Here is a 26,919-nt window from a genome sequence, read left to right as displayed (position 1 = left end):
AAAGGAAGGAGGGAAGAAGGAACAGTGGCTCTTGTAACTTCTCTCTACTAGGATCATTTCCAGTTTTTTGACCACTTTCTAGTTCCAATTGGAAATAGAAAAAGGAAGGGGCTCTCAGAGATAGTGGCACCCGTGGGTCCTGCCTTGTCATGTGTGTGGGCATGTTGTATCTGTGTATCATTTATTCAACAAGTTTTTACTGAGTATCTTCTGTGTGCCAGGCACTGAGCACATGCAGGACAGTAGCGTTTGACATGAGAAATGCATGCCTGGGGCTTCTTGTAATCCACAGTTCAGATGACCTTAACACAGGAAAAGAATGTCTGTTCACTAGCTAGGGTAGCCTTGTGGCAAAGGTGGAAAAACAATTCACAATTCACTTTGCTTGCTGACTTGAAATTACGGGATTCTTGGTGAATTTTTGAAGAGAATTTGGGAGCAAATAGGGGGTATTTTTTTTACCCCTAAAGTGAGATTTTATTAGTATTTTATATTACATTATTTCAAATTTGCATAAAGTGCGACAATGCTATATGTGTATTGCCTAGGATATTGTCTTGGTAATGAAGGAATCCAGGAATATCGTGGAAACTGCTGCTACTGTCATCATATTCACAGGCAACGAAGAGAGATTTCTGGAAAATCCTTGCAGTCTGGCCTCTTTGGATTTCATAGGGATACATGTAAACTTCACCAAGTGCTGGGAGAATCTTTAGTGGTAGATAAAACTGAGTTGCAATTAATATCAAGTTTTCTCTTAGCAAACCATTTTTAATTGTATTTCAAATGACCCTAGTTCAAGAAGTGTAAAGAATCCTTTTTTGTTGTAGGTCTTGGCCAGCCTGCGAACTGTACGAAACAACTTTGCTGCATTAACTAATTTGCAAGATCGAGCACCTAGCAAGTAAGATATTCCTTTTTCTCCTCCTTTTTATTGAAATCTTATTGTTTTCTCAACTTGATTGAACTCAGAGCAATACGTTCCACTTCTCTGTGCTGTTATCTAACCATGTATACTAAGTCATATGATGTCCTGCTAATTTTCTATAAATACTTTGTAGTGATGGTTCTAATATCAGAAATGAAGCAGTATGACAAATAAATATGGTGATTCCATCTGTCAGAAATCACCTGGCATGATCAGCCCTCTGCCTAGTTAGTTACACTCAGGGTAACTTTATCGTTTTGGCTTACTTCATAAATTAACCATGGGCAAATAATCTCATCAAACCATAAAGTCAACTCAAAGTCATCCTCTTAAGACAACAATTATTTGAAGAAGCACCATGTTATAGCAAATATCTTTGATTCTCCTGCTGATACTGACTCTCAGAGCAGCAGCATTCATGTAGCAATTAATAAAATTTGACTTAGGTGACAACATTTGAAAGCATTTGAAAGAGGGAAAGCTGAAATGGAAAATGATTATAATTTGAGAATCCTGACAGAGGTGAAAAAATCTAAAAAAAGAAAAGTAATTTTCCAGGAATAAATGGAAAGTGAATTCCTATTATTCAATGTCCATTCTTTTTTAAAAGCCTATTATTAATAATAGATAAAATATCATTAAAATTCAACTCCAAGGAATTTTCTAGAAGAAAAAACATTTAAGCCCATATTCAGAGGACAGTAAATACAAATTTATTAGGACCGAGCTTGGCGACTCATTCCTGTAATCCCAGAACTTTGGAAGGATGAGGCGGGAGGATTGCTTGAGCCCAGAAGATGGAGACCAGCCTGAGCAGCACAACTAGATCCCGTCTCTACAAAAAATTAAAAAATTATCTGGGTATGGGGGTGCATACCTATAATCCCAACTACTCAGAAGACTTAGACTGAAGGATTGCCTGAGCCCAGGAAGTTAAGGCTCTGGTGAACCACGATTGTGCCACTGCACTCTGGCCTGGGTGACGGAGTGAGACCCTGACTCAAAAAAAAAAAAAAAAAAAATGGGCTGGGCTTGGTGGCTCAGCCTGTAATCCCAGCACTTTGGGATGCTGAGGTGAGTGGCTTGCCTGAGCCCATGGGTTCAAGACAGCCCGGGCAACTTGGTGAGACCTCGTCTCTACAGTAAATCAAAAACTAGTCGGGCATGGTAGCACACGTCTATAGTTCCGGCTACTTGGAAGCCTGAGGTGGAAAGATCGCCAGAGTCCAGCGGGTCGACACTGGGGTGGCCATGAGTGTGCCACTATACTACAGTCTATGTGACAGAGTTAGCCTCCAACTAAAAAAAAAAAAAAAAAATTGTATGTATATTTATGTATGTGTGTACACACACACACACACTCATATATATATATATATATATATACATATATATACACAAGCAAACATATATTTATTTGAAACTGTAAGTTATTTAAGTATATAAAATTTTATAGTAGTTACTTTTATGTCTCGCAAGACAAAAGTTTTCAACTGATTTACAGAAACAGAACAGATTAAAATAGAAAGGAGGAGCTAGAGGACAAAAATCATAGCTTACACCTACACTCCTGCCTGTCTTGCCAATGCCCAGGGTGACAGCTAACCAAACAATATTATCTGCTAGACTCTGAGGAAAGGCCAGTGTGGTCTCCTTTTTGGTCAATGCCGATTTGCATTTCCTTTACTAATTCAAACCAAATCAGCATTCTTGGGTATCAGAATAGTAGGATTGTCTACATACAGCTAAACTCTGTTCTGTTCAACGAGAGCAAAGTGGATGTAATTCTGACACATCACATGATGACCCTTGAGGAATCAGAATTTTCTCTGCTGGGCACTCAACAGTGCCTCTAGAACATTTCTGAGCTCACCTTTGAATTTTTGTGGAAAGCATGTGCTACCCTGAGCAATCCACACTTTCTACCTGCTGTAGGAAATAAGTCTAGGAAGAATGCACTCAAAGCCCAACCGCTGGTGGGTGTTCAGCTGCATGTTGCTGACTGGTAAACACACGACTGGTTCCTATCACCTTGTTCTTTTTTGCCCTTGAGATTTTTTTCATTCCAGAAGTGAGTTCTGACTCATTCATCTGTAAATGAGGGATCGATGCAGCCATGGGTTAAAGGATTAATATTTTCTGTTTGTTGTGATGTTAAATTCCTGAGCGCCAGTGAGTTTTAGTATTGATATTAAGAGAAAATAATTAGTAACAAGTCAACCACTTGGTTTTCAAAAACTATAGAAGAGTGTAAGAATATTCATTTGCTACCTTTCCCAGATAAAAATCATTATTTTGTACATTTTAACAGAGCAAGGACTGAAAAGGAGTAATCAATATATCAATTATTTGAATAAGAAACTTGCAGCAAGAAGAAAACTACTAGTATATAAACCAGAGCTATTTCAGAGCAGCAGTTGAAAACATTACCCTTTTGGTCTTATGGAGTCCAAATACCTCCCTTTTAATTTAATAGTAATAAACTAAAATAATTCAGAAGTAAATTTTGGTACATGTTCAATCAAATATAAAATTTTAATCCCAAACTGATACCAATCAACTGAAGAGCAATGAAGGGGAGCCGAGGCTGTGTAGGACCAGCAAGAATTTGCAAAATTCCCGACTGTTCCCCCCAAGCCTGCTGAGAGATTCCTCATCTCAGCAAGGCAGATTTGAAGAGCCTGCCATCACCTGCACTTACGGGAAGCTGTCCATTCAGGTTCCATAAAAGCATCCTAAAAATAAGGCAGCAGAGCCCTAGAATCACATTGCTTTTGTACAAGTCTTAGCTTCCTTACTTGGAAGACGTTTTTCAACTTTCAAAGTTTTGCTTCCCTCCTTGGTAAAATGAGAACAATGAAACTACCTGTCTTAAGGCTTATTGTGGGGATTAAGGGAGACATTTCATTTAAAGTGCTCATCTAGCATAGTGTCTGACACACGGTAAGTGCTTATTGTTGGCCACTAGTAGGAGCAAATACACACACACAAAAACCCTCAAGTATTTTGCAGACATCCTTGAATACATCTAAACGTGTTGTTAACGATCACTTCACTCTGTCTTAAAAGCTACCAATCATAAGCAACAACTTTACAAAATTATATTTCAAAAAATTGTAATGGGTATTCCGTAAGTGATATTGTTTTCAACACAATTTACTAAGCACTTATTGAATCCTGGATACATTGTGCTGGGCCCTGTAGGAAATACAAGTTAATCAGATAGCATGTTTTGATAACCTCAAGGGGTTTGTAATCATCTTGTGAAACTTGGCAAGCAACTGAAAACTTAGAGAAGAATTCAAGATAGAATTTATTTAAATAAGCTTGGTTTATTGTATGTCTAATGTTTCTATAGCACCTATTTAGACAAGTCATTAATATACATCTCTAACACATATAACAGAGATGTTTCTTAAAGAAAATAGAAAGGAAAAGTCAAAATAGTTGCTCTAATTTTAAGATAGTTTACCATGAGTCATTCACTTCTGATAATGTATAGGCCATCATGAGAATTTATGTCCAAAATAAATTTCTTAACACTGTACTGGGAAAACAGTTTTAGACTGACTACTTTTTCAAAGTCTGTGTTTGGTCTGTGAGTCCTGGTTTAATTGAATATAGTCAATCAATAAGAATTTATTCTTCTATCATATCCCTGTGGCATTTACATTAGCTTTATTTACACCATAGTCAATCACCATGAGATTTAGCAGTTTTCTTTTTTGACATGTGTGATCTGAACCATAGTACAGCGAGCGCCTAGGAACTTGACAGGCTAGTCTGAAAGAACTCTTCATTTGCATGTCCTAACCTAAAAATAATTCTTTAGAGTAAAATGCCATGTCTGAAATGACTCAGATAGTACTCAAATCAACAAGCACCCCATATTTACTGCTTTGTATTTTTCTGTCTTTGTCAGAAGATCACCCATGTGCAACCAACCATCCATCAACAAAGCCACTATAACAGGTAAGAAGGAACTGGAACTTCATTACAAGTCTAGGAAGAAACCGTATCTTCCACGAGTTGATATGATACTAATATCAATTTATACTGCAATATGAAAATTTTAAAGAAATAAATCATTTCTTCTCCATATTACCATTTCTATCATTGATCTTACAAGTTGTCCATCTCCAAGTGGTTACTTGGGAAATCTTTATTGATGTACCATTTTTTCAGTCTTTTAACTCTGTACATGTTCTCAGTTGAGCATTGCTCTGGGCATTTTATATTTTGAGAGAGCATTGTCTACAAAATGTTTACCGTTTTGGTTCCGTGCGTATGCTATCAGGAAGATGTTCATATGTGGTAGCTTAGTTTAATGAGAGTGAAGGCATAAATAAAAGTAATACCTTCCTGGTATATCAATATCCCAGTTGTGTGAAGGAGGGAACACTATTCCAGTAACCCTTATGAGGATGCAGACAGCTGAGAATAAATTCACTTTGTAAGGGGAGAGAAGTTAATATCCAGTACGGAAAAGTTCATGAGATCAAAAGACAGGGATTCACAGATGTTTGGGAGAGAAAAGTGGAAGGAAGGACGAGGGAAGTAAAGGGCATGAAAATAAAATTATTCCAATTTTTATTAATCTGTTTTAAACACAGGACTTGAACTCAACTGAACCCAAAGCAGAATGAATGCTCTCATTTGCTGAACTTGAAACCAAATTGAACTCATTTAATCAGTTCTTGAAACCCCAATTGATTCATTAAAATAATTGCCTGGAAAAGAAAACCTATGTTTTCTAAAATTATTACCAGAAGAAAATTAACATATTCTCCAAATGAGAACAACCCTTCATTTGATTTAAGTGTCTTCCTTGAGCTCTGACGCGTAATGTGCTGAGAAGTTTCTTATTAGGCTATTAGTGAGGACACTTTGCTTGAAATTTGGCTTTATCACGTTTTTCAACTGGTGGCCTTTGTGGTCACCATATCAGAGTTGATTCCGGAACCAAATTAAGGTCTTCACTGTCTATCAGACGAGATTTGTATTTCAATGAATATTAGATTATTAGTGCTCTTCTATGCGTCTCTTTCATGATCTTATTGGTGATGGCATGCAATTTTCACTTCATAGTCTATATATAGTTCACCACTTTTTCTCTTGACATTGACCAAGAGATGAACAGTAACAATTTCTCATACTAAAATACATTCTTTGAGTGATAAGCTTCTTCAGAAACTCAAATTTGATATAAATGAGCCCAAACTAAGATGGATGTGTGGAACTGGAGTCATCTGTTTCTGTGAGTTTTCATATGTTGGGGGATAAATAGGTCTACTTTTGTGAGCATGTGTCTTGAGACCTCTGGTGAAGGAAACCACATGGAACCTGGTCCCCAGTCCTGCTCTGGTTGCTAGGTCTGACCTCTATGAAGAGGGACTTCCCCACTCCATGTTTGCAATAAACAAGATTGACATTGTGGTTTGAGCAGCATGCAGTGCTGTTTTGGTCCCCAAAAGTATTTTCAGCTTGTGGTCATATGTGCATTGACCTCACAGGTGGAACAGCAGTCTTCTAGAAGAGCCACCTCAGGTGCCTGGGAAGATTGTTAATGTCCAACAAGAGATGGTTGGGTACTCAGTGGTCGGGGCAGATGACTAGCACAGATTAACAGGAAAGTGGCTGCACTCATAGGGCACAGACTTGGTCTTAAACACGCATAAGAGAACCCACAGAAGCTCCCTCAGTTTTTTTGCATATTATTGAGGCCCTGGAGCCACTGCAATGGAGAAATGAAGGCTAATATGGTCTCACTTGTACCCATAAGCTCCTGACCTGAGACCTAGTGACAGTGGGACTACAAAAATACTCTTTCTGAGGGAAACTAATTAACTGTCATTAACTGCTTAGCGCAGCTGGGCTCATCACAAAGCACAACAGGAAATTAACTGACTAAGGATGGGAAGTTTCTTTTCTTGCCCAAGCACAGCAAACCAAGGTGGAAACATGGGACCCATGAGAGTAGGAGGTTGAGGGCAGTAGCAGGGGAAAGTAAAGTATTATCTACTACTAATAATAACGGTGGTTGAGACTTTGGTAACAGTGACACATGAGATCCTCAGAAAAGGCAGTGTGTGTCTTCCCTCCTCAGGTGGTGGGCTGCTCAGGCCTCATCCTCCAGGCTTACTTGACTTGCTGTCTGTTGAAACCGGGCTTTGCCTCTGCAGCTGTTTTGGGAAGGAAGGAAAGGGTTCAAAAGAGTCAGTGGGGCACCCTTTAAGAGGAACATGGCCTTCTGAGTCATTTTTTTAAGGTCTCCAACAAACAGTACAGCCCAAAAGGCTGCTGGGATGCACAGCTCCAGGCACCTGCAGAGAGCAACTCTGTGGAACAACAGGAGGTGGTGCCCTAGAATTGTACCACCTGGTTGCTCCGCCTGTTCAGAACTCAAAGCATGTTCCGTCACGATAGCTCTGTGACCTTGGGTAGGTTGCATACCCTTTTTCTGCTTAGTTTCTTCATCTGTAAAATGGTGATACTGTTTCAAACAGTGGTTGCTGGGTTGAATGAGCTAACATGTGGCACTCTTGGCATAGTGCCTCACAGAACCAGCACTCAATACATCTTTTTAAATTTCGTTTTATTGTTATGATTTGATTTTGTTTCCAGAGCCCTTCCTGTACATAGAACTAGAGGTATCTCAGTCAGTTCAGGCTGCTGTCACAAAATACCAGAGACCTGTAAGCAACATAACTTTCTCACAGTTCTGGAGGATAGAAGTCTGGGATCAGGGTGCCAGCATGGTCTGGTTCTGATGAAGGCCCTCTTCTGGGTTGCAGTCTGCTGTTTTCTCATTATATCCTCACAATGCAGAAGGAAGGGAGAGATTAAGTTTCTTTGTAAGGACACTAATTCCATTCATGAGAGCTCTACCCCCATGACCTAATCACCTCTCAAATACCTGAGCTCCTAATACCATCACATGGGGGTTAGGATTCCTTATGATTTTAGGGGCACACAAACGTTTATTCCATAACAAGGGTGATGGAAAGAACAGGCCAAAGAGATAAGAGAAGGAAAGGGAGCAGTGAGAGAAAGACAAACTTGCAGGATTATAAGAATGAAATGTGTGAGTCCTTCCAGACTGGTCAAAATGGACACCTTTCTTTGTGCCCATCACAGTGGGGTCTCTATACCTCCCAGCACTGTCTCCTGTACTATCATTACAGTCACAGATGCTGGTGCCTTTGTGATAGAAGTGATAAACTGTTGTTCAAGATGATGTTCAAAGTCTAAGAACTTCCTTTTGATTCATATTCTTTGAAGGAAAAAAATTATAATTTTTTTATAAACCAGTTTTAAGTTATTTTTTAAAAAGAGTGAAAAAACTTCAAATTTCTATGTAATTTATACCATGCTTACTACGATTTTTCTCCCATAGAACTGGCAATACCCTTTTCTGCCCTCCAAGGTTATTCCATTTGACATGTGTTAAAGCCAGGAAAGTTTGATTTTATGTGATTAGGGTATGTTATGATTAGCATGTTAGTCACTTGCTATATAGTTTTTATTTCCATATGTAATAGATCAACACATAGATCTAAAAGAATCTACCAAGTCTTTAAATCAGGCTGTGGAATGTACATTTATAAAAGAAACTTTCTACTAAATAGCTATTTTACTCTTTGACACAATGTGACAAAAACATGATGTGTGACAGTTGCAGCCTGAGTGCAAACTGTCTCCTGTTTTATTTTCTCATCTGACGAATGGAGATTGGAGTATCTAACTCCCAGGACTGTGGCAGGAATTCAAGAAGATAAGTTATTTCCAGGAGAGAGTTCAGCAGGTGATGAGTAACTCACCAAGTGGTTTCTTCCAACAACCCTGCCCCCTGCCTGAAATGTTTTGTTCCTAAAGCTAATTTTAAAACTAGTGGAGAATGGACTTTGCTAATGTATCAGCTTCTCTGTTTCATTTCATTAGTGATTTTGCTTTCACACTCTCATAGCAGGACATCTCTAGTAATCTCTGCATAGGTTCTAGCATGCAGTGTGTCCCAGAACTAAAGAGCGTATTGAAACATGAGAGGGCGGCAAAGAGTCAGACATGCCCAAGCCATACTGTATTGCGACAGTGATCCCCTATTTTTGAAGTACAGTCATGTCATTTGGGGCACAATCAGTCCTTGTGAGCATTTCATTTTCAAAGTGTTTACATAAGGAAAGTACCCTGCAGCCACCTAATGAAACCTTGTCATGTTGTCACAATGTCGTTTTCAGTATGTTTCTGCATTTCATATTTTTAACCTCTTTATTTAATTGTCTTTAATTTGAAGATTATCAATGCAAGAATGTAACTCAAAAAAGTGTATTAAATGTCTGTATTTTAAAGGTGAAAAAACTGAGACTTAGAGAAGATGCAATTTAGTGATATGTTGTTCCTTTTTCCAAGTCTAGTGTACTTCTTACACCCGATAAAATAAAATAACCTACCAGATTAGGGCAATCTTTATATGCACCACAGAAGTATGTTTTAGAAAAACTAAAAGAAGTATTAAAGAATATTAATTTCTGAATAATAGATATATAATTGGATTATTTGTACATGGGTTTGAAAATGAGAAATTATCTTGTCCCAGTTTCTCACTGGACATATTTTTAGAGTTAGAGCTATTTTGATTACATCTACTAATTATACACCGGAGGCATAAAGATAGGCAAAGGACTTTTGGCCTTTGACTTTGGAAAATATAAGATCTTCTATCCAAGCAATGAAACTAGCACAATTATCTACTCTTACCTGTAGAGGGAGACACATGATGCAGTTACAAGCAAAAAGCAACACAAAAGCTTCAGTTTAGAAAAAAAATTTTAGTTCAGTAAGTGTCCATTTCACTTTGTATTTTTTTTACCCTAAATATGCATGACTCCATTGGAAAAAAGTGCATTCTAAATAGAATGTAGTCAATAGGTACATAGAAGATTAAAAAGTAAGCTATCCAAATAATACTAGTCAGTCAAAACACAATGAGAAGAAACTCAATTTGTATTTTTGTTCTTCTAAAGCATAAAATAGATCCTAAGATTTAATAACGGGGTGAGGGAAGACAACAAAGGTATTTAACTGGAATAATTATTTTGTTATTATCTGGGCTAATCATTTAATACTTTAAGGTTAGTAGAAAGAAACTACACCACTATTTCATGGTGACAATGATGCTAGCTACATACTTAGATCTTCCTTTTAAATCTGTGTGTGTAAGTGATAAAAACAAGTAGTGTGCATAATAGGCTGGGCAAGATGGCTCACGCCTATAATCCCAGCACTTTTGGAGGTTGAGGTGAGAGGATTGCCTGAACCCATGGGTTCGAGACCAGCCTGGGCAACTTGGCGAGACCTCATCTCTACAATAAATCAAAATATTAGCTGGGCATGGTGGTGCGTGCCTGTAGTTCTGGCTACTTGATGGCTGAGGCAGAAGGATCGCCCGAGCCCAGCAGCGACACTGGGGTGGCCGTGAGTGTGCCACTGCACTCCAGCCTAGGTGACACAGTGAGACTTCAACTCAAAACAAAACAAAAAAAGTAGTATATATAATAAAAAAGGAAATCTAGAGAAGACTGAGCTAGAGCCATATAAAAAAGGCAGAAGGGATCTATGTGAGAGAAATATGTAAGTCCTGGGGAGATACTTACCTAAAATGTGTGTGACATCAGTGTGTGGGGAAGACTGGAGACCCAGTTATTGCCAGAGATACCCCATCTTCCTCATCAACCACTGGCAGGATCAACTTCTTGGCATAGTTCTGTTTTTTCCTTTTAATAGACTGAAGATTGTGGCCACACTTTAATAATTGCAGAGGTTGAGTGTTCAGTAAGCTTTTAAGGGAATGTGATTGAAAAATACTGAAAATACAGAATGCTCAATAGCTTTAATACAAACATTGAGACTGGACATGGAGGCTCACGCCTGTAATCCCAGCACTTTGGGAGGCTGAGGTGGGAGGATCATTTAAGGCCAGGATTTCGAGACTGCAGTGAGCTATGATTGCACCCCTGCACTCCAGCCTAAATGACAGAGCAAGACCCTATTTCAAAACAAAACAAAACAAAACCCCAGCTTTCTTCTTACTGGATGTGTAATTTTAGTCAATATACTTGAATTATCTAAGCTTTTTTTTGTGTGTCAGTAAATTGCGAGTCAGTACTTAACATAGTGCTTGGTACTCAGAATTTCTTCAACAAATGTTAGTTATTGTTATTGCTATAATTTTATTGTTATTGTAAATTATCCACTTGGTCAACAGGTATTTCTCATGCACCTCATATATGACATGCATTGGTGCTAGAGGTAAAATATGACTGCTAGTTCAAGGAATTTATAAAGTAGGGAAGAAGGAATTATGAATAATTGAGTACTAGTTAAGTGCTATGATTGATGCCTCTTTAAATATATATATACATTTGAAGGGGTGGGGTAATGGTTCTACCAGGAGAATACTCCCTGCTGAACTTTGAAGAAGAAGGTGCTCTCTGTATGGTTAGAGGAGGATTACCCCACACAAGAGACCAACAAGAGTGAGATACAGAAGCATGGAATGTCTTTACACATCAGGGAACTAGGAACGGTGAAGGACAAATAGAGTTAAAAATATATACGAGCAACTGAAGAGGAGGTTTTAAAAGTAGGTTAAGGCAATAGTACTGAGGCCTACATAAGTAACTGTGGACTTTATTCTATAAGCAGTGGAAAATTATCAGTTATTTTCAGTCAAGGAAATAAAAATGCATTTTAGAATGCCAACAATTGAAGGCAGTGTAGAAAACAGACTGAAAAGAAGAAAGACTAGCAGCAGTCCTATACTTTTGAGGGGGTTTCCACAGGCCTTGTGCATGGTAAAGCTAGTATAGTTTTCACTGGGGTAGTGACGGGAGGTGGAGATGAGCAAATGAATTCACAACTCCTTTCAGCAACAAAGTCAAGAAGACTTGGAGGTTTGCTAGATTAGGGAGTGAGGAAGAAGAAGTAAAAAATGAAATTGTATATACAGAAGTTCATCACATCATTGTGAATATGCATAAAATATTTAAAATAATCTAAGTGTTAAATAATATGTTAATTCTATCTAGGTGTAAAAAAATACCATAATAAAAGTTTTTAGACGATTTACTTATTAGGAAACCTTAATCATGTGGAAAAAATGCTTTTATTTTAAAGAATATATGGCGAGTTCTATGTGGACAATAATAAAAAATTTAGTGCATTTTTATTCTGTATATTGAATTCAAATTAAGATACTTTTAGATGTTGACCAGTAGCTAACAAAGACAACTCTGTCATTTTACACTGAATTTAGTGACAAACACTTAAGTATTTCTCAGGTTTTGGGTGTCAGTTTGCCTCTCCTTGCCTAGGAAGGGTACTGGTGGTGAGACACTGCCTAATGATATTTCAATATTAGGGTGCCATAATCAAGCATTAACTATATTTTCAAATCATATTATCTTTTGGATAGGGAAGCACCATATTGATTTTTGAGGCTAACAAGTCTTGTCTTATCCTCCAATCGATCAGAAAAGCTACCATGTAAAAAGAGAATCTAAATGTCACCAGTGTCCATTCCTGCCAACATCCCTTCCTCATCTCCCTGAGTTTAAAAAGGGCAATACTTCCCAAACCTAACTTATTAAAAGAATTTCCAAGGGATACTTGAAAACAAACATAGAATGACCGCTTCACAGACTTTCCAGAATAGAATTTTTGGGGTAAGTCCCAGGATCTATATTATTAACAAATGTTTCCAGGTGAAGGACTTGATTGGCCAAATTTGGGAGAAGAATGGAACGGCAAAGAAATAGGTGAGAGTGCTGTGTATAGCATTGTCATTGAGTTGCTGGTACAATTACCTGCCTTTCTGGAAAATGGATGGGACGACACCAACTGCCCCATCTGACAAACAATGCCGTCTAGGATAAACAAGTTCATATGCGTGAAACACTCTGCGATTAGTGGAAGGAAATACAAGGTGATATTATTATCTGTGCCAACCTCGTCATCATGGGCGTCATCGTCAGGGTCACCATCTCTGTTATCTCTCAAAATGTATACAGGATTTTAGATAGATCTGCTTGCTCTTCTCTGAGAAAAAAATAAAGTATCATGTCTGTGTTTGTGTACAGAGGTGGGAGTGAGTTCGGGAAACATTATGTTTAGTAACTGTATTCTTTTTGTCTTCTCAGACACAGTACCAAGTCTCTTTAAACTAATAAAAGAAAAAAAATAATAAAAGAGCAACACAAGCTGCATTCTTAAGTCACTCCCTTTCTCCACAAAACACTTCCCACCCATTTAAGCCTTAAAAAATATTCTAGGCATACTCAGAAATACAATGACTGTGGTAGGGAAAAACATTGAAAATTCCTTTGGGACTAATTTCTCAAATTTTACTGGTTGGGTGTTACACTGAAATATTTAACTCTATAAATAAATAGGGAGTTCACATCCTTTCCTTCATTATATCAAAAATCATATCTCAAGAAATGCTTTATAAACCAGTTGAGCATACTAGTAAGACTAACTAATGAAAGTTAACATTTACTGACGTTTGTATTCAACACTGTAGATGGATAGTCTCTTTTAAATCTTACAGTAATAAAAAATAGACACATTATTACTGCATTACAGTGAGAAAGTAGGCTAGGGAAGTCAAATAATTTGATTAAGATATATAGCTAGAGATATAAGATATATAGCTAGAAAATGACAAGAGTATAGACTGACTCAGAGACAAAATGTTAAATCCTCTTCTCTTCAAAATTTATTGACATATACACACAAACATATGCAAGTTGTTGCGTCTACTGCTCTTCAGAAGTGACTTCCTAGGGACATCTTTCTTCCCCTTCCCTTTCCTCCCCGCTTCCTTCCTTCATGTGTACTGTCTTTCTCTTTCCCTCCTTCCCTTCCTTTTAACCTCTCTCCCTCCTTCCTTCCCTCCTCTCTGTCTCTCTCTGTGTGCCTTGTGTGTGCCTCTTTGTATCTCTCTCCCTCCCTCTCTCTCTCTCTGTGTTATGTGTACCTCTTTGTATTCCTCCCTCCCTCCCTCCCTCCCTCTCTTCTTTCTTCCTTCCTTCCTTCTTTCTTTCTTTCTTTCTTTCTTTCTTTCTTTCTTTCTTTCTTTCTTTCTTTCTTTCTTTCTTTCTTTCTTTCCTTCCTTTTCTTTCTACTGCAGTAAATGAATGTATGCCATCTATTACTAAATGTATGCGAGTGGACGGTAGGACAAGAGGAGGGATAAGATCCCTGGCTATGGAGAAAGCTTTTGGAAAACCCTAAGAAATCAGTTACATAAGCTAAGGAAAGGTTTCCTGCCTGGGATGTGGAATTCTTCAAGCACTCTTCAATTCCCACAGTTTTCTTCTTGACTCCTCTGAAGTGCCTGTGTCATCAGAGCACCCAGGGCCAGAGCATCAACTAAGAAAGGCCCCAGGTCTGAGTGAGGAGAGAGGCAGATGGAGCATTTCAAACAAAGGAGGGTAAAGTAGTGCTTGAGCCTTAGCGCTTGCCTTGCTTCTAGAACTACTCGCTGTGAAGGCCCTGAAAGAACAGGCTACCTACTTGGGAATATTAGTCTTCTCTTTGGGTAGTCTTCTATTTGGGCAAAGACTCTTCATGTCCATTATTGTCCTCTTAGGCCTCTTAGGTACATACCATTTTCAGGCAAAAAATTCTCTACCTCTTTACTTCCCAAATGTACTTCCTTTAGATATTTCTGATGCCTCTATCAGTACTTTTTAGAATGCCATCTTCCTTCTGTTTTTTGTGGTTCTCTCCAGCACTGTTGGCCCTGTGGAAGTATTTCTAATTCACTGTGTTCCACATGCCTCACAAAACAGATGGGTGTTTATGACATTCTTTTCTGGATATGTTTCTGATGTTTGCATATTGCACACTGAATTGTCCACATAGAGAACTTCATTTCTGTGTGTTGTCCTGGGTTTGCTCTTTCACTGATTTAGTACCTAGTGTGGGAAAGACCATGTGTAGGCTCCAGGGACCCAGTGAGGCCTCAATACCTCCAGTGGGATTCAGGTCCATTGCTCTAGAGGTCTCTGGGACTTGAGATGATAAAATGTGTTCTGACAAATGACAAAGAGCAATAAGTAAATAGAAAACAGAGTATTTATAAATGAGTGGATAAATGGGAGTAAATAAGGAAGGGAGAAGGGGAGGGAGGGAGAGGAAAAATGGGGCAGGGTGATCATTTTCTTAGAGAGCCAAGAAGCTGCCTATAGTATTATTTACCTTAGAGACTGGAAAGGGTTTGAGGAAGTAATTCAAGAGCTTAAGGAAAACTTAACAGCATGAGAAAGTCTGCGAACTGTAAGAGAAAAAATATTTTCCAAATAGTCAAAAAAGAAAATAGAAAAGGACTGGTCATGAAACTGAGGCCTCAGAGTTGAAGAACAGGTAAGAGTCTCTAAGGTACCTCTGAAGTCTTTGACTACAGACCAACTGTGTGATTTGACAGCTATTGCTTCTATAGAAGACGCTCTAGGTTTTCTCTTCTCACAGGCTTTGGTTTTTGCAGAAATCTCAGATGGTAAGTTGCTTTGTTTGTTTTCTTTTCTTTTTTTTTTTTGTTGAGTTGGAGTTTCACTCCGTTGCCCAAGCTGGAGTGCAGTGGCACACTCATGGCCACCCCAGCGTCGATCTGCTGGGCTCACATGATCCTTCCGCCCCAGCCTTCCAAGTAGCTGGAACTACAGGCACACGCTACCATGCCTGGCCAATTTTTTCATATATTGTAGAGATGAGGCCTCACCAAGTTGCCCAGGTTGGTCTTTAACCCCTGGGCTCAGACAGTCCTCTCGCCTCGGCCTCCCAAAGTGCCGGAATTACAGGCTTGAGCCATCGTGCCCAGCTGCTTATTTGTTTCCATATACAAATCAAAATCTGTCTAGAGGAGGAGGAACAGGGTTCAGGAGTCAGAAAATCTGGGTTTCATGGCTGGCTGTCCTGCTCACCCACTTTGTGTGTGACCTTAGACAGATTACTCAAATGTCCTGAGTCTTTTCTGTTAAAATGTGGTGAATAATAATAATAATAATGCCTTCATAATTTTGAGGAATTACATGAGATAATCCATGTAAAAAATTGGCACTGTCTAATATGTAGTAAATGTCAGTCTTATTAAAAAGCACTTTATATATTGAAAAGGATAAAAAAACTACCAATAGACATTATTATGTTATTCAATTGCAGTTGATCCTCAAAACAGTCATCTTTGGAAACTGTACGTTTTATTTAAGCCCTGTGGCTATTGCTGAGAGCATTTTGGATATGGCTTTAGACGGTTGACTACAGGCCATACAAGATACAAGAAAAAGCCATCTACTGATTTATGGTCACATTTCACTTTTGACCAAAATATTTCCAATATGATTACCAACATTATTTGCCAGATGGGATGCCAGATTAGATTAGATGAGGCTAACTCCAGAAATGAAGCCATTCTCAAAGGATTAGATAATTTTGAAGTATTTGAAAGATGCATAACATGAACTCTCAAGACAATTCCAAGACAGGGAGTCCTAAAATCATTACAGCGATGGCAACATATGGGATAAACACATAGACAGGTGTCCTCAAGTGCCATTTTGAAGGAGACAGCTTCATCTGAATTCTAGTCAGTTTTGTGAAGGAAACGAAACAGTCTCTAAGAGATCTCTTTTACCCTTGGGTCACACTTTGTACAGACCCTCACAGTAAGGATCTCATTGTGGAAATGGCCAAAAGTGCTGGAGACAGAGGAGAAAGTCAATGTCCCTGAGCCCACTAGCTTAGAGAGGGGTCCAAGAGCCCTAATCATTTCCACAGAAAGGGCAGCAGAGGAAATTAGGCTGGCATTTTTCATGCCATTTTTTGTTTTGTTTTGTTTTGGGGTCTCACTCTGTTCCCCAGACTGGAGTGCAGTGACACGCTTACAGCCACCGCAGCCTCAACCTGCTGGGTTCAGGTGACCCTTCCACCTCAGCCTTCCAAGTAGCTGGAACCACAGGCAGGCACCACCATGCCCTGCTAATTTCTAAATTTATTATAGAGATGAGGTCTTACCAAGTTGCCTGGTCTGGTCTTGAACCCGTGGGCTCAGGCAATACTCTCACCTTGGCCTCCCAAAGTGGCATGAGCCACCATGCCCAGCCCATGCCATTATTTCTCAGTGAATCTACTGAATTATTACTGGGCACTTACAGTGCTTCAGCATCTAGTTCTTTGAGGATTCCATATAATTCTCCCTTCAGTTGACTTATAACCTCCCCTTAGAAAATGACATATCAACAACAATCCTTTGCCTGGAAGACAATAAACGAACTCTGCTCACTCATTTAAAATGGAACTTAGCTGAAGAGTAAAGGAAGAATTATCAATTCCCTGAGAATTAGTGGGAAAACTAGAGAGTGAAGTTTGAAGAAATCAGTTCATCTTCATAGTACTAGAAAGCCACAAATCAAGTGGAAAGTCTCATGGCAGGAACAATCTAGTAAGATCTGCAACTGTTTTTAGTATTTTTGTCATTATGTTTAAGAGTCAAGCTGCATTCAAGGGGTCTAATTGGTCTTGTTTGGGTCTTGGCCCTTGGCTGAAAGAGAACAGAGCATCTGGCTTCAGTTCCACTGAACTATGTAAGATAATGTGGTATTAACAGCTGAGTTATGGGGCCAGATTTTGTGGATTCATATTCTAGCTCTGCTGTTCACAGATGCTTCCCCTCTAACAATTCATTTAAACTTCCAGAGCCTCAAGTTCCTTATTTTTGAAATGAGCATAATAGTAATTATTCATAAGGAGTCCATGAATATTATTTGAGAAGCTATTTGTGACAAATGAAGCAATATGGTTCATGGTGCATAGTAAGCACTTAGTCTTTGCTGGCTATACTATTATTAAGATTATTTAATAGTGATACCAAGTCATTTCCTCAAAGAAATTAGGCTACTCTTAGACAGGGGAAATAGATGATGGGGAGCCAAAGAATAAGTATTGATTATAATGATTCAAGAGGTTTGGCCTCAATGCACTATTTATTTTACTAATTTATTTCTCATGAAACTTCTCTTTGTAAGACTCAGTTTTTTTTTAGGAATGCAGGTTAGCCCCTGTTCATTAATGTGTCCCTGAGAACTCAGTTCCTCTGAAGGCACAGAAATGATTGACCACCGGATCATTTGGTCCACACACATTTACTGACATCTCCTTTATGCTTAGTTCTCCCTCATGCCATGACGTGTGGTTACTGTAGGAGCCAAAGCAAGAATAGTTTGCATTCCTATGATCTTTGCTTAATAGTCATCTAAATGAACTGTTCTCTAATAAGTCACTCACTAATTAGGTTTATTTTAAGGGATGCGAGTTGATAAAAAGAATTCTTTTCAATCCTCTCAACCATCTGAGAACAGCATGTAAGTAGGCCCCAGTACATGAATAAGCCGGGTTTCTAAATTCATTTGAAAGTCCATTGCTTGAACTTTAGCCATAAATAGCCACAGTTTCTTTCATCAAAAGCACCTTCACACCAGCCTCCACGTTTATTCTAAGTCAGTGCAGGTTTCCCAAGGAGAAAGAATCAAAAGAATTTGAGGTCGCCTAGCAAAGGCATTTAGGTCCATCAGTGGATGGGTTGGATTTCATTCCCTCAAGACCCATGGAAACTCACTATAGAACACCACACAACTTACCATTTGTAAAATCAGAGTCATTGTGAGGGGGAGGACCCAACCCTAGGCTCTGGGAAGCTAGACTGAATGTCATATACCATGGTGGAACTAGTCAGGCAGAGCCTCATTATCCTATAGCTGCTTCCTACAGAGCCACCGTGGCACTGACCTCTGACTGTATGCTTCTCCCTGACTGCCACACTTACACCCCTCAGTCTGACCAGCCTGGAGCAGGTCCTGGCCTCTGTCTCTAAACCTATCATCTCGATCCCTATCTGTGTTATCCATGCCCTATACACCCAGTCATGCCTTCCTCATTCACTCTTAACAAGTCCAGACTGGGCATGGTGGCTCTTGCTTATAATCCCAGCTACTTGGAAGACTGAGGTGGCAAGATCACTTGAGCCCAGGAGTTTAAGGCTGTAGTAAGCTTTGGTCATATCACTGCACTCCAGTCTGGGTGACAGAGTGAAATCCTGTCTCTTAAAAAAAGAAGAAAAAAAAAAAGTCCACTCTATCTTCATATCTGACTAATCTGACCCATACACCAGCCTACTATACCATGTTTCCCACTAGAAGGAAGACATTATTGACTTAAAACTGGAAGTATGGTCACCTGGAGTAAGTTATTTTAAAAAGGCATGTGTCCCTCTCCAGAGGAGAAGCATGGCATTGTCAGAGGAGAGGGCTTTGAATTCATTAAATCAATACAGAGAATCCTGGCTGTGCTACTGGTTAGTGATTTGACTCTGAGAAGGTTATTCTCTGAGCTTTAAATTCTCACCTATAATATGGGAATAATGACTAATCTATCTCAGAGCGTTAAGTAAGAATTAAATGAGATGAATAAACACACATCTAGCAAATAGTAGAAACTAAAAAAGAAATGCTAATTTTTGAAAAAACATTCTTTTCTTGACTGTACTATGACAATTCCATCAGTGAGTTTTCGAGGCAAATGAATCATCTTTAGAACTGGAAGTTCTATGTAAGCAAGAATAAAGTAAAGAAAACAATTACATTTTTCTTAAAATGATTTTCCTTTGCTCACTTGTCCTTTATTGTCAGCATTCATCAGAAACTAGCTATGACTGCAAAAATGTCTGCCTGTGTCGATGGCCAGTTCTTTTCTACATGTTTGAATTCCTAATTGTGCACACCATCTTAGTCACTATATTTTCATGTGCAAGCAATTAAGACTCATTTAACAGCCCTCCCTCTGGAAGGTTTTGTTCTCCATCTGCCACAAATCAGATTCCTTAGGAACATGTTTGATTTTGAAACAATGTGAAAGTACTGTTCATTTTGTTCAAATTTCATTTATGTGCCATTTTTTAAAGTGATGTAAATGGACAGCCACAAAGAGCTCAGCAGCTGGTCAAAACAAGACATCAAAGAAACCATTTAAATGGGGCAAAAAAATTGAAAACTAATATGTTGGGACAACGCCAAATAAAAACCATAGTCTGATAAACATTTCTCAGCCACATTTTGCTCATAACAATTATTTATTTTACAGTAGACTTAAAATACAGGAAAATGGGAATACACCTCCAGTTGCCCCTCTGAATCTTAACTGTCTTGAACTTATAGCAAGGTATAGAAGCAAGCCAGAAAGAGGAAAACACAAAAAGATTAAATGTGTAAGTTTTTTGGAAAAATATAGTACAAAACTAGAGGTATCCAACAGACTTGTTTGATAAGTTGTTCATTTAAAAATCAATTAGAGCTGGGCTCGGTTGCTGTAATCCCATGCTTTGGGAGGCTGGGGTGAATGGATTGCCTGGGCCCACGGGTTCGAGACCCGCCTGGGCAACTTGGCAAGACCTCATCTCTACAATAAATCAAAAAAATTAGCTGGGTGTGATAGCGCGCGCCTGTAGTTCCAGCTACTTGGAAGGTTGAGGCAGAAGGATCACCGGAGCCCAGCAGGTCGAGGCTGTAGTGGCCGGGAGTGGCCACTGCTCTCTAGTCTGGGAGACAGAGTGAGACTCCAACTGAAAACAAAAACAAAAAACAATCAAACAAACAAAAAAACCAAAAAAAAAAAATCAATTAGATAGGTGGGAGTATATATTCAGGGCAACTTGAATTTATCCTGCCGGGGTAAAAAAAATAAATTTAATAAAATTGTCTTAAAAAGAAAACGAATTAAATAAGTGCTAGTTCCCCCTCACCATAGATGAAGTCCATTTTTATGTATTTGTTCAATGGACTTCTTTACTTTAGAACATGAAATAGAAGCTAATACTTAGTCAATTAAGTAAGAAAAAGGAATGATTAGGTCCTGAGCACAAGTGTCTAACTCTAAAATTCAGCAAAAATGTAAAAAAGATGGTTAACTTTTTTTGAAGATTTTGAAAATTAAGTATCACAAATCAGAGACATAACTTGCAGAGATCATATCGTTTTCTCTGCTTATATGTCCTGTTGTTAGGAGACTTAAACAAATCACCAACCCAGTTAATGTAGTAAATCTCCATGTATAGATAAATTGGATGTTTTGTCCACCAGTTTTCTAAGGCTTTAAGAAACTTCTTTGCTTTGGTATCACTGGATGAAAGAGTCTGTAAAAGTTCAAAGTATTGTTATTTTGGGCAGTCACACCTGCACATTTAAAATGCCTTTGTGCAAAATGTAGCCCACTCTGCTTTCAAAATAGATCTTCAAAGAAGGATAGATTTATATGTGTGACAGATCCTCTTAGGTGCTTCCCTGCAATGAAAAAGTAAAACTAAGAGAGCCACCCCCACCCAACATCTTTGTCTTTTTGTGTGTAAGCACCAAATAGTACCTCTAAAAAGGAGCAAGAGAAAATGTTAGTACCTCTTTGTTGGAGATGCAAAGCAAGATACAGAAGGTCTTCTGGAAGAAGTAGTACCTAACGGTTCCAAAACAGTTGTTAAGTAAATGTGGGTGGGGGGAGGTGGAGGATGCAGGGGATCATAATTTCCACTAACAGTGAGTATTTGTTAAAGAGCAATATTGGTTGGGCTCAGTGGCTTACGTCTGTAATCCCAACACTTTAAGAAGCTGAGGCAGGTGGATCACTTGAGGCCAGGAGTTTGAAGCTGCTAGAAAAATCAAGGTTCATATTTTAATCATTTGGAGTGAAAATCTCTGAAAGGTATTATGCCTATTCTTAACCTCCTAAAGGAGTGCACTGAATGTAATTAAATCATTTTCATTGATTCTGGTCATGGTTATGAACATCTACTTTTATACTTCCGTGTCATTCACAAGTGTGCTTAGAAGCTAATGATCTATGAGCACATTTTTGCACCTGCAGTAAAAAACCTTAATTTCCTGCTGTACCTTAATTTCTTATCTGCTACTCCCGTATTGTCCAATGGTCACTTCTTGACATCACTTAGTCTGGCCTTATTGGCATCTTTTGTGATCTGTTGCTTTTTTCTTTGCAAATCAGGTTACCAAGCTATTGTACCAAGTATAAAATAAGAGCAAATTAACTCAAAATAAAAGTGGGAGTCTGGCGGTTCACCTCTGAAGTTGCCTTTAGGAGATGGGGTTCATATAGTGAATAAGGTTTTTAATGCACTGACTTGACTTTTCTGGATTCTTTTTATCTACTTTCTGATTTTGAACACTATAAACTTCTGGATAATTAATCTAAGGATAAGTATGCTGTCACTACACCTCTGGAGATAATAAAATTATCATTGATTTATCCTGGACCAATCAACAAAACATGTTTAATTGCGTGCTCTGGGTTTCAGGGAAACAAAAATGAATAAGATGCAGTTCCACCCCAAGAACTTGACACGATATAATTGAGCACATGAAAAAGAAACCAAGAATTTTAAGTAGCCCCAGGATTGTGCCACAGAGAGTGTCATAAGAATTCTGAGGAGGCAGAGATCAAATTCAAATAATAAGCAATGAAGACTTTCAGCAAACATGGTATTTTTGTTGGGTCTTGAACACTCTTTAAATACTTGAATTAAATGAGCCGCATAGTGAGGCTTCCTGTAATGGGAGTGTTAATGGGTGGTCACTGCAGCAGAGCTTTGGAATTGCCCCCAGTATCCCAGCAAAGCAGCCCTTTTCAACCAGGACCTTTTTCTATTACAAAAAAAGAGGTGATCACTTGAGATTTCTTAACATTCTTCATTTTGCCTCTGGGCAAAATTTAGGGCAAGAGAACTGACCTCAGGGTTTAGAAACCAGAGCTATAATCCTAGCTCTGCCACTAGGTCCCTTTGTACTTTTGGTCAGTAATTTAACCTGATTTTTCTTCTATAAAATGAGGATATTGGATGAAATAATATATAAGAATCTAACGGGCTTTTTCCTAATATTTTATTATTATAAAAATACACGCTTCTTATTAATTGCCTTTATTTTCATTAGTCATATTTTTCTAAGAAGCGAATAAAAGATGCCAAGTCTCAATGTGTGAATTTCGCTTTTCCCAGTCTGGATCTTCAGGGGATATCCTTGACACCATTTGCTATTTTGAGTTTTCAACAAAGAGTTAAAATAAAATTTTGGCACTCCTAGCTAGTCATCCTCTCCAGTTGGCAGAAGTCTTCATGTGGACTTGATGGTTGCCCAGAGCAACAAAATATTAGGGACAGAAACATGTTCAGGGACTCGATTGTATAAGTGACTCAGAGCTGAAAGACCTTTTCCAGCCTGACTGGAGCCCATACTTAGCTAGAGTGGGGATTTGTCTATGCCTGTCTGCACGACTCCTCCGACTTGGAGGTGCCTATTATTTTGCTTGCTAAACGATGACACCCAATCTTGAAACCAGCAGAGAGGAGTTAAATGATCAGAAGACAAGATTCTTCATTCGGCATGTCTCACACATGAAAGATCATCAGGACTACTAAATATAAACAAGATGAGGAGACTGATCATGGGCTTTGAAGAGCACATTGCAAGAACATTAAGAGAACTCAATATAAATTTAATATGAAAGCTACTATTCAAGGCCAATTATCTCTTTTGAGTGAGAAGAAACCAATGGAGTCATTCATGCACATCAATACTCTTTCCTTCTCTCGGTTGGAACCAGACATTTCTAACTATGCTCTGAATTAAAATGTGAATTTTGAAAAAGTTTTTCTGTTTCTAAACTCCTTAAATCCTGAGGTCATTCTTAATCTGTTTCATCCATCTGGCTCCATGATACCAATTACTCTAGCTTGTTAAGGAAGTTATTAGCATACTGGAGCTATGTCTTTCACTTCTATTCAGTGTTGCCTGGAGCAAGAATTGGAGGGAAACACATTAGCCAACTCCTGTTACTTAAAGTTCTCTTTCTTTAGCTGTCTAACTAGGTTTCATTTTAATTATGCTTGGCTGATTTTTGTTTTTATACCCAATACATATTCTTCTGACTTGCACACAAGCACAATGCCATTATGATGATGATAATAATTATATAATATAATTTGTTTATCTTCATTGAATACTTATGGAGTGTCATTAGGATTGGGAACTGGTCATCTTGGTTTGAATATTGTGATTTGAGATGAATATTCTTTTTGAGTGACTGGAAATATAGTCCTAAACTCAAATGGTTTACAATAGTAACTCTTATCCCCGTAACCATAGCAGCTGTTTGGAGATATGTCTTCAGATCACTTGTTTGCAAATGTCTTTTTCCTTATGATCCTGGGTGGAATTGAACCCATATACGTTACTTGACATGTGAAGCACATGTGACCCTGGCAGATGATTTGACTGACCTTGAAAACTACAGCTGTTTAGTCACTTTGAAAGCAACGCAATACAAGTGATTTACTAGACCTGAGTTTTAACCATTTTATGCTGACTGATGGGAATTCTGACCCTTCAGGGAGAAAAAAAAATATTGTAAAATAATGGAAATGTATCATCTTGGGTATTAATGTTGTCATTAATTTTAATACATCTCACAAAAGCGCAAAGACTTTGCTTGATGTTACAAGAAAAAAACAATATACATGTGGCTTCATTTTGCTTTTTTTTGTTAATTAATGAAGAAAGTCAAGTTTTGACTTTTGCTTCTTCTCCACTTAAATCAAAAGCAGTCTATAATCTCCTACAAAGATCAAAGCTTTTTGTTATTATAAAGTATGTTTTCTGCTTAGGCATTACACAATGGAAGGTTAACATTTTCTTCCAAGAAAGCGCTATTATTGCTTCATTGCTATATATACTGCTATTTTAACTAAAATTTGGTTCAGCTAGAGTGAAAGAGACCTGAAAAGTATTACTGTGTGTATGTCTATCAAACATCATGCTCTACACCAGAAATATATAAAATAAAAAGTTTTAATTTAAATTTTAAAAAATTGTGCATTAATCGAGAGCAAAGTATATTTCTTTCTTTTTTGTGTGTGTGAAAGAAACACAGAATGGAAAGTCCAGGGCTGATTATAGCTGCTCTAAGATCACCAGGAACCTAAAGCTTCTTCCTGATAATTCCTCCACCATTTCTAGATGATGGGCTTTATCTCCATGGTCCAAGATGACTGCCATCAAAGTAAGTGACCAGCAGCAAGATGGAAAAAGAAACAAATAGCACCTTTTTGGAAGAGAAATCCCACATGTTTCTACTCAGATCTCATTGACTCAAATTCATCTTGTGCCATACACAGCCACAAAAGATACTGGGAAATAAAGGAGTTTTTTTCTGACAGTCCCCTAATTCAGGGATGGCAACTTCCTTTAAGCAAATAAGCCCTCTCCTTGTCTGCCCAGTCTCTCTCAGATTTCTTGCCATCCTGTCCTCCTTCTTATTAATCTTGGGAAAACCCAACTCTCTGTCAGTACCACAATCTGCCTTCTCTACTTCCCTACTTGAACTCCTGGAGGGGAAAATCCCACATCACTTCAAGCTGGAATTCCAACAAAGTCGAGACATCTACCTCAGCAGACCCTCAGTGCACTGGACACTCTGTTCCTGCTGTTCACCTGTCTCAGTCCCCTTGGTGCTTATTCCAAACCTCCTTCCTCTTCCCAAGCCCTTTGAGCCAGCAGCTGCCCATCACCTTTCAGTAAATGACTTGACTTGTTGGTTTTTGGAGAAAGTGCCAAGGCATAAACTTCTTCAATTCCTACATCCTCTTTCAGACATCTATAGATTTCTTCCTCCTTTTTGCTGGTCTCAGCAGATAATATGTCCCTTCCCCCTCATGCTCTAATTCAGTGCTTACATCGGTGTCCTTGGTCCCTTCTCTTCCCAGCTCCTCCATGTCCTCGTTCCATCTATTTTCCTTTCTTTTTGTTACTCGATCTTTCCTTTCACTCTGGCCCTTTCCCTATTCATGTCTCTTTCAATCTTAAAAGCAATGCAAGGCAGAACAGCAAAATTCGGATACAGACGCTTTATAGACCTTGTAGCAAGTTCTTTATCTTCCCTTCTCAGTCAAGTTGCTTCACCTTCTCATATCCCAGTCACTCCACTATCCACTGTACTAGAACTTTCTCACACACACTGCTCCAGCTGCTCTCACCATGGTTACCAGAGAGCCCCTATTTGCCTTCTCAGGCCTTATCTAAGAGGCTTTTCTCTTAAACTCTCTCCTCATTTATTCACTCAGTAAATATTTATTCAACATGTTTCTGTTGGGAGCCATTCTGTCCCAGATGGTTCCATGCTTTTCTTGCTTCTCGGAGTTATTCCTTCTCTCCATCTTTCATGATCTGTCTGCCCCCATTTGCCCCTTAAACATGAGTATTCTAGAAAGTTCTTTTGGACTTATTGCCACTCTATATATACTCTAGATGCTTTCATGTACTTTTATAGTTATGTCTTCCATCTTATGAAGGCAATTCTCAAAACTCTGCCTCTACTTCCTTGATTTTCAGATTTATTCATTAAAAAAAGCCCAATGTCCATTAATATCCCACCATTCACATCCACTATGTTTAAAACTGGGTTCACATATTTCTTCACAAAATCTGTCTCAGGTAGTGAGGGACTTTTACTATAGATTGAAACTTGGAAATCATATACCCCTCCATCAAATCAATTTATCTCTTATTTTATTTTCTAAATATTTATCAAATCTGTGCTCTCCTCTCTAGTCCACTAATACTTCTCTAGGTCAGGCACTCACCAGCTCTCCCTGAATTATAGTTCTAGTGCCTGCAATAGTGTTTTTGATACTGTCAGTTGCTGTTAGCATTTTATTTAACAAATAATATATAGAACTGAATAGAGTATAAATAATAGAGTATAAAACCACATCTATACTATCAAGGATAAGTTATTGTTTTATAATACTGTTGATACACACACACACACACACACACACACACACATACACACACACACATACACATACATGCATACACACT

At 38.4% G+C, this 26,919-nt stretch overlaps 1 protein-coding gene across 1 annotated transcript in view; it reads left to right on the top strand.

The window, feature by feature from the left end:
- Nucleotides 1–26,919, top strand: part of PDE4D (phosphodiesterase 4D) — a 241,061-nt gene that overhangs the window by 29,088 nt on the left and 185,054 nt on the right. Inside the window, exons 3-4 of the mRNA XM_008059480.2 lie at nt 831–904; nt 4,851–4,900. Coding sequence (XP_008057671.1) covers nt 831–904; nt 4,851–4,900 — 124 coding nt within the window. The remainder of the gene's footprint in view (nt 1–830; nt 905–4,850; nt 4,901–26,919) is intronic.

Source organism: Carlito syrichta, unplaced genomic scaffold (assembly GCF_000164805.1).
Source record: "Carlito syrichta isolate Samal-C Ts95f unplaced genomic scaffold, Tarsius_syrichta-2.0.1 Scaffold304160, whole genome shotgun sequence".
Taxonomy (NCBI): Eukaryota; Metazoa; Chordata; class Mammalia; order Primates; family Tarsiidae; genus Carlito; species Carlito syrichta.
Note: the sequence above shows the minus strand (reverse complement) of the source record. Positions and strands in the feature narration are given on the sequence as shown.